Here is a 13895-nt window from a genome sequence, read left to right as displayed (position 1 = left end):
TAAATGGTTAGTAATGGAGTAAAACATTTGATTAAAACAAATGTGTATTGGGATTTTTTGGGGTTCTGACACTTTTGGGTAATTGAATATGCCCCAGGATCATTATTGCTGTTCCAGAGAAATGAACATAACAGGAGGGTTAATAAGAAAGAGAAAAAAAATTAAAACCAGTAAACCTTTGTGTGTGTATTTGTGTGAGTGCACGTGTGTGTGTTTGTGTGCGTGCATGCGTGTGTGTGTATGTTTGTTTGTGTGTTTGTGTGTGTGTGTGTGTGTCTGTCCGAAGATAATTCAAATTTCAGAAAACGGCAACATAAATCAACAGTTAATAACATATGTCAGACAGTAATGATGTGATAGATGAATCAGGAGGTAGAGTGTGGGCTGTGAGGAGAACACCTGTAAGGTGGTGCGATGGCTGTCCGTCAGGCTGTGACAGAGATGGACATATTTCACTGCGTCTCTGCAGCTGACTCACATTTCTCCCAGCACATGTTGCATTTTAGTTTGTTCAAAGAGAGAATCAAAGTTACACGTTTTATTTTTTATCTTTGAGAAGTACTCTTCTCTGATACCTTCATACCTGCTGAAGTGTAGCAGGAAGTATGTATCTGTCTCCACCTGTCTGTGTGGACAGAGCTGTCACTGTCTCTGTCTACCTGTGTCTGTAGCCAGGCTGGGTTGGCTGAGTCTGTACATGGGTAAAGTCTTTCTCAGTGTGTGATCAGTCACAGTGCTCAGGTAGTCGGCCACCGTCTACTTTTGTTTAGAGCTGGATAACACTGCAGTCTGCTCTGAGATTCTGTGGGACACGTCCAATCATAACTCTCTCTCTCTCTCTCTCTCTCTCTCTCTCTCTCTCTCTCTCTCTCTCTCTCTCTCTCTCCCTCTTTCTTTCTCCTTTGTTGTTTTATTAACTCGGCCCCTTACACTCTTCTTATATGTACAGCTAGATGTTTTAGATTTTAACCTGTAGTGTCTCAGATTAGATTGATCGATCCTCATTGATCCGAGTCAATCTGTGACTAACACACACACTCACATACACACTAACTCCCGTCTAATCATCCTTGTTATTCAGCAGAGATGTTACTGTGGTGTTTGTGTAGGTGGTTATCATGGTTACTGTGTGTAAAGCTGTGATGATATTCAGTCTCAGCCCCACCCCCCCACACACACGCACACACACACACATACACACACACACACACACACACACACACACACCTAAACACACACACACACACACACACACACCTAAACACACACACACACACACACACACACACACACACACACACACACACACACACACACGTCATCTTTAGCTTTGATAAGGTCATTTTTCAGGCAACTAAAAAAAAGCCCTTCTGCTCTCTCTCTCTGTCCATCTCTCTCTCAGCTCTTTATTTCACACATAAGTTTATCACCTTTCTGTTTATATTGTTTCCACACTGACGCTGATCCAGACTCTGAGATATACCATTCATGGTTGTTGTAAAGCAGAACTGTATGAGCTGCTCTAACTTCTATTTTTAACTAAAGAGAAGTGACATCTACAGTGACTCGTCAGAAACTCCTTTGTTCACCGAGTATCACAGTGTTACATCAAACTGTGTGTGTATGTTTGTATGTGTATATGTGTGTGTGAATGTATGAATAAGTGAATGAGGTGTATTGCCCACCTGTTTCCATCAGACTGACCCACATAGAGACAGCCGCTCACCACAACACACAAACATACACGCAAACACATAACCTGTGATGTCAAAGAGCCAAAGTGTGAAACTTTAGGTTTAAATGACACAAATGGTTGCATGCGGGTAGAAAGGCTGTATGCTTGTATGTGATTCTGTATAATGAACTGTGAGGATAAACAAAGGTTGCGTTCAGAGACACAAACAGCCTCAGAGAGAATCATTATAATCATCAGGACAGACAAACTCACAGCCTAAAACTGACACATCCTGCAGAAACTACAGCAGGTCAACTCAGTCTTTATTGAAGGGAGAGCATAGTCAAGGGGTACAGTGGCTCATCTCTCAAGCACAAGGTTGGAGGTTTGATCCGAGCTCCTGCAGTCATACATCATACAAGTGTCCCTGAATTGCTCCCAATGGCGTATCCAGCCATGTGTGAGTGTATGTGAATGGGGTTCAGGTTCAGGTTACTGTATTTGTACCCGTAGGAAATGTTGTTTTGCAACCAGTGAGCTGTTAGGTCAATACAGAATTACAAGACAGACCAAACTACTTAATGTGCTAAACATACTAAAAAATCCTAAAACTAATACAACAATGAAAATTATAAAATCGATAGACATGATGAAATGATAAAAGTGCTAAAGGTTCCATTTAGAAGGCATATCAGAAAACAATCAACCAACCAAAACTTTAAAATGACATGAATAAATAAGAAAATCTGGACATAAGTCTCAAAATTGGAGTTTGAGTCTGTGTGAGAAAGGAAATGCTATGGCTTGTTCAGCTCAGTAACAGCAACAGGAACAAAGCTTGTTTTGGTACCTCTTTTTCCTGCACCTTGGGACTTAAAACCGTTATCCAGAGTGAAGAAGCTGGAAATCACTGTGCAGAGGTTGTGAGGCATCATTTAAAATAGAGGTCGCTATCTGCTGTACCTGTTTAGTGTACAGGGATGCTTCATATGCCTGTGGCTCACCAGTCAACTTGCTTGACCATTTAACAATCTGGTTTATTGAATTTCTTTCCTTTAGAGAGATTTGGCAAAACCATGACACTAGAGAAAAGGACAGAATAGACTTAACAACCGCAGGATAAAACATGGTCATAATAGTTCTATCAGTGTGAAAGAATGCTAGTTTCCTCAAACAATGCAAACGCTGGTGAGCCTGTTTACACGGTTTGCCTCAAAGTTGAATTTCATGTCAATGACGGTCCCAGGGTATTTATAGGTTTGCACAGACTCGATAGGCTGACCCTTGATTAGAGTCACTTCACTCATGTAATAATTCCTTCTAAAATCAATGAGCATATTTTGGTTTTAGATACATTGGTCAATGACAGGACTGTGGCTGGTTTCATTATCATAGAGCAGACTAACAATGACAGAATCATCAGCATACTTTATAATGGATCTGTTTTCATGTCTGCTCTGACATATATTAGTGTAGAGGATGAACAGTAGAGGTGACAGCATACACTCTTGTGAAGAAACTGTAGAGGAGAGGTTAGTTAGTATTGATGGGCGCTTTACAAAGATGGACCCTTATATGGAAATGTGTTGTCACAGTCCGCACAGAGCATTCATAGAAAGCATAAATACACAACATCTACACCACCTGACTGTGCACATCTACCCACACATCCCGCAAGAACCAACACATATAAGCACAACAGCTGTCGGGGTGTTCGCTCAGGAGTGGGGCGGCATGATGCCAGAAAATGAGGACAACCTCATCGTGTTCTCGTCACACACCTGCTTCACCTCAGCCCTGCATGAGCCAAAAAACTACAGCCTCAGATGATGCCTGCCAGCAGGTGTAGCAGCACTCAGATGCAGTTCACTGCCGCTGGCTGGTTCATTAAACCTTTTGACTGCGGTGTGTAGAATGATGAAATGGAGGCTTGTTTGTCTGTTTATGCTGCCATTTAATATCCGAACAGGAACAGAATAAGTACTGGTCAGTCTTACAGTTTGCATGTTATGGTAGCTCATGCAGCACATTACAAAGAGACGGCAAGCAATATTAGCACCAAAGCTAGCTAGCTCGATAATGAATGTACAGCGTTGTTATCAGATTATTATAAATTAGCATTTACAAATTAGAGTTAACCCAGCTGAGACTTATTTCAACAACAGCTACATGAATCGCAGAGCATTCAGAGTACATGATGTGTGAATACAGATATTAATACACTCATTTTGTACATAGTGTCGTGCTCTGCAACTCTACTAGTGTATTTACTAGTATGTTTCTCATATACTGGCAAAGCATAAAAGCTGCCCGTCGAGTATATAATGCATCTGAGAGGGGCCAGAATTTAAGTAAAAACATAATCCCACTCTAGAGCAAGTGGAATAGTTTATATAGATTATAAAACCTGTTCCACTGGCACACCTGACTCTCACGGGGAAAGAGAACAAACACTCTGATAATTTGCCCAAAACACCCACGAACAATGAAATGAACACCCTTTTTGGGCCCTGTGCCTCACTTAGCGCTCAGACTGTGCGCCAGACAACCAGCAACATATGATCAGATACACCCTAATTCAGTTTGAAACATGCACTTCAGGCTATTTACAGTTTAAAATCTGATATTCTCTGTGATAGGCTCAGATGGTGGAAAGAAATCTACATTTCACATTAAGCAATTTAATTATTATGCTTTGTTCATTTATATGATTTAGTTAAAAGACATCGATTCACAAAGAAATGTAAGCAGGAGTCAGCTGAGGTGCTGTAAAACTATAATGAAAACACAAATCTCAGATAGCAATGAGTGAAAGTGCTCTTTCAGTTTCCGCTCTTTAAAAATCATCAGGCTGTTTGGGGGAATTTCTCACCATGGGTTTAAGCTCAGAAATAAAACTAGCTTTGAACTGAGAGACAGAGTGAAAATACAACTTTATTTATTTGCTTGTTTGTTTATTTTTGTTAAAATGATGATCATTGAAAAGCAGGACAGAGGAGAGAACAGTCATGATAAGCTGTTTGTTGCTGGTTTCATTATTTCATCTGAGCTGTTCAGGGTGGAAATACTCTCTGTTGTTAGTAATTATGATAAATAAACAATGTCATATTAAAGTATTTATTAGCCATGATCAGTGTCCAGGTAGATCAAACTTTAAAAAGAGTTTAGCATGTGTTTAATTGATTGATGTGTATGTGTGTGTGTATGTGTGTGTGTGTGTGTGTGTGTGTGTGTGTGTGTGTGGGTAGGAGTGTGTGGTCGGGGGCTCCATCACTCACTGAGTGACATCAGCGGAGTTTCCCTCCACAGAGAGTTTTAAAAGAGCCGTTAGCTGAGAGAGTGTCAGACAGATAGAAGGAACACACGCTCTCACACACACTCTCACACACTCCCTCACACACCCTCAGTTTGATCTATCAGGAGGAAGTTTTTTGTGTTTGAACAGTCATGGACAGTGAGTGTAAGGTTCAGATGGACTCAGACTCAGACAGCAGGAAACACAGAGCGAGCTGCTCCGTCACCTCGGCTCTGCTCGCCTTCACGCTCTGCCTCGCTGTTGCTGCTGCTGCCCTCCTCCTGTTCTCCACACACCAACAGGTGAGAACACAGATCTCTGACAGCTCAGTCTGTGCATTATTCTAATAACTCCTCAGAGGGCTCACCTGACCTGACCATCCTCTCACTGTGTCTTTATTCTGCTCCTCTTCAAACAGAAACCAGGACGAGATGAGGACAGTTTTGGTGAGAATCTTTTTTGACTCCGCTCCTTAACACTCTCTAGAGTCTAAAGACTCATATTAAGACCCCCATTATAGACTTTAGACTGTTACTGACTTAATAACTCTGTGTTTTCTTCTCTGCAGACCTTCGTCACACGCTGAGGCAGATTTCAAACGTGAGAGCAGCCATTCATTTAGAAGGTAAGAGTCAGAGCATGCTAAGAATCACTGTGGTGCAGACGATCAAAATATGTATGAGGATGGAGGACAGATTGTAGACTGAAACTCAGTGTAGATTCTGAACTTTGCGTTTCTTAATGACTTTGATATTCCTGGTCTTGGATCCAGTTTCTCAGAGTTATAGGTCTGGACTAGAGTAAGGGTTCTTGATCCTTTAAAAGTTCTGCAGCTTCTTGATTCAGCTCCAGCTTCTTAAGAGCTTCTTTAGAGAGTTATACTGTTTAAAAACCATCAGTGCAGTCCTAGCTTCTTATGTTGGCACTCTGGATACCAGAACAGGTCTAGGACCTCATGCAGGTCAGGATTCAGTCAGGACATGTCATAAAGCTTCTTGAAGCTCTGACAGAGAGCTGAAGTTTCGAGGTAAACTTGTGGACGGCCTTGCTGACGTTCTTCGGGGAGTCCTTTTGTCTCTTGAGTAGTTTGAAGTTGTCCTGAAGGAGTATTCAATCTCTCTGGGTTCTGGAGGGAGTCTGTGGTTTTAAAAAAAAAAAAATCTCTAAGCCCGCTGAATCTCTTTTAGAGACTCAAGAATGTTTGCATATTCTTAAGGGTTAGACCTGAGTATTAGATATTTGAGACAGCTCTGGATGAAATCAGCAGCATCAAAACCACAAACAGCTGTTTTTATCTGAAATGATAAAACACAGAGACTAAAGTTTCACTCTGAGAATATGTGTCACACCATAACCTGTAAACAAATCTGTATTTCACTCAAAGTGTCAATGATTTCTGATCTTCATCTCCTCTCTTCATTTTCTTCATCAGGACACCACAACCCTAAAAGGAAGACCTCAGTGGAGTGGAGTACTAATGTGGACCAGTCACACTCTCAGGGAGATTTTCAACTTGACAAAAACGAGATTGTGATTCCTCACAGCGGGCTCTACTTCGTGTACAGTCAGGCGTCTTTCAGGGTCAGCTGCAGTATCTCAGATGATGAAGACCCCTCTCAGAGGCCTCTGGTCCACCTGAGCCACACCGTGAGGCGCTGGAGCAGCTCCTACAGCAATGACGACAACAAGAAGACTTACGAGACCATCCTGCACTCGGTCCGCACTGCCTGCCAGAAGACCAACAGCAGCGACCCAGATCAGGAAGGCAGCTGGTTCTCAGCGGTCTACATGGGTGCAGTGTTTAACCTGAACCAGGGGGACAGACTGAAGACGGTGATGGAGGAGAGGATGCTGCAAGACCTTGAGGACAGCCCAGGGAAAACCTTCTTCGGAGTGTTTGCTCTGTGAGGAGGATAGGATAGGATGGATGTGAATTGACCTGGGTCAGGACTGGGTCAAGACTGATCCACTGTGAGACCTGATGAATGTTAAAGAAGTTTATTCTGCACTAGAATCTTAAACCTGACTTTATTACAGAGTCATTAACAGTTAGCCTGCAGCGCAGAGCTCCATGTCTCCATGAAGACCTCTATGGGTCCGTATGTTACAGTACTGTGTACTGTGTACTGTGTACTGTGTACTGTCTACTGTCTACTGTCTACTGTGTGCCATGTACTGTGTTCTACTACTGCCAGTGCCTTCTGCTGTACTGTATGAATGTATTAATGTACTTGGCCTGAAGCCTGTTTACTGTGAGCCACAAGATTTATCTATTACTAAGATCATACATATTTAAAACATTATTTATTACTTTATTTATTCATTATTATTTTTATATTTATGAGTGTGTGTTTTCCTAATATTTGTCTTATTTATGTATTTATGTATGTATTTATTTATTTATTTATAATTTATTGAAGTATTCAGCCAGCTGTTGTTTTATCTTATTGACACCTGCAGGTGATGTTATGGTGTCGGTGCTGCTGTGAACATGTTTGAATAAAGACAGTTTGAAAGTATTCCTGTGGGAGACACTGTTGATAATAATGATGAACCACTCCAACATAATGACAGTGACTGTATGCTGTATGCTACACAAAAGCATCCATATCTAAAAATATTAAATCTATTCATTACAAATTTTTGCTGGTGTGGTTTATGAATTCAGCAGTGTTGTTTTGTCTGGAGCAGTATGTCAGGTATGCACAAAAAGAAAGATCTGATGGGGATCAGGTGTTAGGAACAGGTGAAGGCTGGATGGAGAGGGTGGGAGGATTTGTGCACTCAGGTGAGATGGGAACACCTTCAGGACAACTAGACATGGAAAGAATAACAGCGACTGACACACTCACACTGCACAACAAAAACAGACATGCTGTGACAGCAGAATGGTTGGCAGGCGTCTCAGCCAATCAGGAAGCTGTGTCAGTTTCTGCGTACTCACTTTTTCCTCTGACTCTCCAATCATCTGCTCTGTCAGAGGCTCTTTGACCAAATATGGATATCCTTTGGTGTTGTGCCATAAAGTAAGACTTGATATGAGTTGTTTTAAATTCCTGCTGATTCATGGAGCTGTGTTTATTCTGATCAGGTGGGCGGATTGTAAAATATAATAAACTCATGCTGCTTTATTGGTGACGGCTTTCCTCCATGAAACATTAAATATGCTGACTCTGACAGTTTGTTACAGCTGCTGGTTATTTAATGGTGGATATGCAGCGCTTCCATTTGGATTGTTTCCATGATCCAGGAGATAATTATAGCATTTGTGTTGCATCACAAACCATGACCTGTGTTTGTTGGCTCTGTTCTCATTTTTGGTTTTATAGAATTTAGAGGAAGTTTCCACTAGAGCAACACTTCCTCTTCAGATACTCTCAGAGAGAGAAAGGGTGAGGGTGAGGGTGAAGGAGGAGGAGGAGAAGGGGAACACCCCTGTCCTCTGGGACTCCCCCTGGTTCCTCCTTTGGCCACCCACTGAGCTCCACGTGCCCTCAGAGGAAGATCAGGGAATAAACCAGCCTTTCAGTTTCAGCTCTCCTGATCACTACCTCAGTTTCTGTTCTTGAGTTAAAATAATCTCTTTAGTGTTACAACTCTCTTCTGACGGAAATGTTTTGATTTTCATAAACGTCAAAAACATGAACAATAAACAAGTGATAAAAAGAGGAGCAATGAGCCCTTACATGCTCTGCATGTCAGATTAGGAAGTGAGTATTTAATCTGTCCACGTGTGAGGACGTGTTTATCTATTTCAGGTGAGACTTTTAGTGTTCTGAAGATATTTATTAAGAACTACAACAGCTGTTTGAGAACTCACCTCCATCATTTTATTATCAAAGAAATTAATATGACTCTTACCATGCTGTCAGATTAACCACTAATCTCATATTAGCTCTTTTAATCATGTATTATCTTATTTTATCTAATCTCTTCTGATCAAACATCAACTTGCCTCACTTCACCTCACATCATCTTCTCTCATTCAAACATGTATTACCCAATCTCATCTTATCTTATCGAACATTTTCCATCTCATCCTGTCTTTTCTGATCTTATCCTATCATATATGAAAATGCCTAATCTCATCTAGCTTCATTTTATAATACATTATCTCTCCATAATTAATCTCAGATAAAATTGATTATTCACCTTATGTTATTTTTCCTCATCTCATCCTGTGAAACATTTACTGATCCTGTTTCACCTAATTTAATCTCATTTTATTTTATTCATTCTTATCTTATCTTATCTTATCTGACTTCATCACAATCCATTTTATTTCAATATGAAATATTCTTTAACTTATTGATTCGTAGTTTCTCATATTTTCCTATCTAGTCCTTTCACACATTATTAAACCTGAGCTCATCTAATTTTTTAGTAATAGCTTATCTCACCTTAATTAATGATTTCTTATTTCATACTACTTTACATGATCTTATCTAATATATTCTCATCTCACCTTTGCTATCAAACATGATCTTATTCCATCTTATCTGAGATAAAAAATATTTATTTCAGCTTATTTATTTGATCTTTCCTCAACCTATCAAACACTATCTCATTTCATTTTAAACTTATCTTATGTAATCTTATTTTATTTTATCTTATCACATCTGGTTTTATCTGAATATCATTTTTACTCATTTAATCTTATATGATATCACATTGCCAAATTTTTCCTCTCATCCTAACATACTTTAGCTCATGTCATTTACCCTTTTTAATTAATATATTCTCTATCACTCTATTCATGTATCATGCATGTTTAAATGAAACAGTAAGATGCTATAGAGGATGTTCTTGCAGGTTTCCTTTCACAAGTGATCACAACTCCTGAAATGAAAAAGATGTATGTTTCGTTTTCACACGAGATGAGATGATATACTGTATGAAGAAGAAGACTGAGTTCTGTCCCTCATCAACACCAAACAACAGCCTGGTTCCTAAACTACATGTCTTTGCACTTTATTACAGTAGAGCTGGGTCAGCTGGTTGAGGTCAACATACTTTATAACATATAAACATGTATTTCCTAATGCCACTGTACTTTATACCATAACATGTTCGAAGCAGCGATACCGACCACATTATGAATGATTCAGAACGGGGTTAACCAGTGTGACTTGTTAGTATGAAAACTATAACCATGGTGTCGCAGCACTGTGTTAACTGCAGTGCAAACATGCAGCACCTCCTGACCACAGCCTGAGGAAACACAGCGAGGCCGACACTCATCTGCTCCTTCCCTCATAGAAAGACTCATTCCATAATGTTACAGTTAGTCAGTGATTTTACCTTTCCATTAGCTTATAAGTGCGAACAATGATCGTATTCACTCAATAAAGCTGAAAGCCTATAAAGCACACAGGTCTGAAGGCAGTGCTGCCTGCTAACATTAGCAGCACGCTCACAAAGACTTTGTATCATTGGAGTTTAGCTGACACTGATGAGAACACGTTAAAAAAGTTGACATGATGGTGGCGCTACATAAAGACTCAGAGAGACTCACTCTCTCTCTCTCTCTATCACTGTCTCTCACTCTCTCTCTCTCTTTCTCACTCTCTCTCTCTCTCTCTCTCTCTCTCTCTCTCACACACACACACACACACACACACACACACACACACTACATACAAGGACTCTACCTCAGCTGCTTTTCGCACATTATTATTTGCATATTATCTTGAATACTGTCTGCACCTCAATATCATTTGCACTATCTATTTTCATTTTCATTGTCTATTTTTAAACTGTCACTGCACTACCTGCACTGTGTACATAGGATGTTTTTATAGAACTGTATTTCATTTTATTGTATTTTATATTTAAATTTTAGATATTTAAAAGCTGGAAGAGAGAAACAGCATCTCTTTTTCCTGTATGTCTCGTATATACAGTGAAAATTGACAATAAAAACCTTTGAATCTTGAATCTGCATTCTCTCTAATGTCCAGTAGGGGCGAGAACCAGGTGAGTTCATGGTCTCAATCTCTAATTTCATGTCTTCTTAGACATAGCATGATGTTCATGTAGTAGATGATGGTCTCATTTAGAGTCACACAGACCAGGAAACAGGGGAGGAGTTAGACAGGGGACACCTGGGACTGACAGGTCACTTTCATGCACCTTGAAGATGCGTAACTTGTTTAGTATTTGGTTGGACTCACGGACTCTCTAAGGTGAAAGCTGTTCACCTGTCAGTGATTGCATTTTAAAGCCTTCAAATCAGCATCTAAGCTGATATCAGTGTGAAGAACTATGCACCATGCTAACTAAGCAGGCGCTGGTGACTTGAGGCTTGTCACTCCTGTCCTCCTATAGTGTTTGACAGTCAGGCAGGTTAGAGTTAGAGAAACTTTCATTCACATTAAAGATGAACAAAACCAACAGGTTAAGAAAACATGTAGTTTTATTATCACTCTGATGTTACAGCATATAGAAATATATATTAATACTGTACCACATGAAATACAGCCTGTTAAAGAAACGTCAATGCCTGGTTATTTACACGCTCATTATGTACATTCAGATTCATGTCAGCATCACCTGCACCTGAACACACCTCACAGATTATTACATTATCATTATCATTATCATTATCACAGACACAGACACACAGACACAGACAAACACACACACACACACACACACACACACACACACACACACACACACACACACACACACACACACACACACACACACAGAGACAGATATTTACACTCAGGGTTTCTACATTTATCCCCATGCTATTCTTGTTGATCCATTCAGAGTGACTGAACAGAACCAGGCAGATAAAACCAACCACGCTACAACACAGACTGAGTTAAGACCAGTTCAAGAACGTATCTCATTTGTCAGTCAGTGACAGCGAAGCAGTGTCTGTGAGTGTGTATTTAACATGTAAAGCACATGTAACATGAGAATCAAATCTTGCATCGTGACTGACAGTAAGGTTTCCACAGAGGAGCAGGGATGGTTATCTCTCAGAAGTCAAGCACGTGCTGTCATTTCACCTCCTGCATCAAAAATGTGTCACTGTAACTAACTCAGGAAGTTTTCCTGTTTGTCAGACCGAAAAGCAGAAGAGTGAACACGAGACCAGCAGAGACATGCTGAGGAGGGGAAATGTGATGTTTGTTGGCTTTGTTCTGAAGAAAGGAACAAGGGAAACAGAAACCCTGTATTTATTGAATCACAGAAAGTAGCTGGGTCTCTGTTAGACCAAACACTTTCAGAGGGAAAATCCAAAAGAATGCCCAGGTGAAATTGCTGTGCATGTTCTGAATACTTCACATCCTATCTTCATTTATATGCTCAGAGGTTGAGTGGTTGGAAATTTTACATCCACCTGGGTTAGTTTGAGCTGTGGAGTACCCCCGGGATCAATACATAGCCCCCTTTAAAACACATATGATATTGTTTGACCAGATTTTAAATGACCATGTATCACTATGCTGATGATACTCAGATCTACTGTAACATATTATGGTGCATACTGGTAAATCAGTCAAACTGTCATCCTGCCTGATGATTTCCACTGTGTTAAGTCCATAACACGGTCTCTGCGCAGCTATGTAGCACTGTACATAACCATCTATTTCACCATGAGGAGTTAGCAACCCTGCTAGCTAACAAAACAGTAGCTGATCCAGCTCATGGTAACTCTGAGAGCTGTGAGGTACAAACCCACTGCTCATGACCAATCCACACAAACTCACCACAACACACCGCTGCCCTCTGCTGGCCACTTATCCTACACTGAAAAGTGTTTTCAATCACACCAGCACTCTGCAGGGTTTCTTTATTTCACTGTATACCACTGTTTACTGTCAGTGCAGGACTATGACCCGCTGAGGGGGACCAGTATCCAATGGCACCACCAGCCTGTATCAAGCATATATTAGGTAAGTATCAAACAAGTGAATACTGTCAAACAGTAGAACACCTCACTCTGCATTCTATACAGGCGTCTTACGGTACTCCTGCTTTTCAGAGGTTGTATTCCGTCTATGGGGTGAGTGGGATAATGACTGTTTATAAAAGAGTTATCCTCTGATAAAGAGAACACTGATGTGACTGCATGTCCAAACTAAAGTCAGAAATGTTGTGATTATTCAGCAGAAAAAAAGTTATATTGGTCTATTGTTAAACGGTTCATTTCATGTAGTTAAACTAAAAGACACTTTTGGCACATTTTAAATCAGACACTTCTATAAGGATGTATAACATGATATCTTGTAGGTTAATCAGGTTAACTGGCTGTTTTTCCCATCACTTGAGTCTTGCCCTCTACCCAGTTGATTCTCTTGTCATCAGGTGATGGAGGCCTTCAGAGAGGAGGCTGCCTCTCAGATGATGATGTTTCTGTCTCTTTGTGTTGGTTTATCTTTCAGTCACTCTTTGTGTAATCACTCACAGTAGTTTTTTGTGTCCCTTATTGAAACCCCATGGCTGAAACTCATCACAGTTGATCTCTGTGTTTCAGTTGGCTCAGTTTGTAGTTGGTGTTGACAGTACATATCAATACCTTTAAATTCATGTATTTTTATTATTTACTGACATTCCAGTCTCTAAACCTTTGATACAAAATCACGGACAAATCCACACTACTGCTGCAGATCTCAGCTACCACTAATGTTTCCAGTGTTTTTATCTAAACATCTGAAACATGCAGAAACGTAGTTTAACGTTTTACGTAGTTCAACTTTAATGCACAAAACTTCTTCTCACATCTACTTCAGAAGACAGGAGCGGAACTGGCCCATCAAAACCTGTCAAACGCACATGTATGAGCCCTGTTTCTGCACACACACACACACACACACACACACACACACACACACACAAACACACACACACACACACACACACCACACACACACACACACACACACACACACAAACATACTCACAAAC

At 40.4% G+C, this 13895-nt stretch overlaps 1 protein-coding gene across 1 annotated transcript; it reads left to right on the top strand.

Moving 5' to 3' along the window:
• The first annotated feature begins 5035 nt into the window (after positions 1 to 5035).
• tnfa (tumor necrosis factor a (TNF superfamily, member 2)) lies at positions 5036 to 7241 on the top strand. The gene is made up of 4 exons (XM_034705149.1): positions 5036 to 5272; positions 5389 to 5416; positions 5539 to 5595; positions 6403 to 7241. The coding sequence occupies exons 1-4, from the start codon at positions 5123 to 5125 to the stop codon at positions 6876 to 6878; spliced, it is 711 nt and encodes a 236-aa protein (XP_034561040.1). The 5' UTR covers positions 5036 to 5122; the 3' UTR covers positions 6879 to 7241.
• Positions 7242 to 13895: the final 6654 nt, after the last annotated feature.

The sequence above is a fragment of the Notolabrus celidotus genome, chromosome 16, assembly GCF_009762535.1.
Source record: "Notolabrus celidotus isolate fNotCel1 chromosome 16, fNotCel1.pri, whole genome shotgun sequence".
Lineage (NCBI taxonomy): Eukaryota > Metazoa > Chordata > Actinopteri > Labriformes > Labridae > Notolabrus > Notolabrus celidotus.
This window is presented reverse-complemented; position numbering and strand designations above follow the sequence as displayed.

What these genes read in the sequence shown, in the direction of transcription:
- tnfa (XM_034705149.1), top strand. Translation starts at nt 5,123, where the DNA reads ATGGACAGTGAGTGTAAGGTTCAGATGGACTCAGACTCAGACAGCAGG. An exon ending in ACGAGATGAGGACAGTTTTG is followed by an intron (nt 5,417 to 5,538) that starts GTGAGAATCTTT and finishes TCTTCTCTGCAG; the next exon opens with ACCTTCGTCACACGCTGAGG. An exon ending in AGCAGCCATTCATTTAGAAG is followed by an intron (nt 5,596 to 6,402) that starts GTAAGAGTCAGA and finishes TTTCTTCATCAG; the next exon opens with GACACCACAACCCTAAAAGG.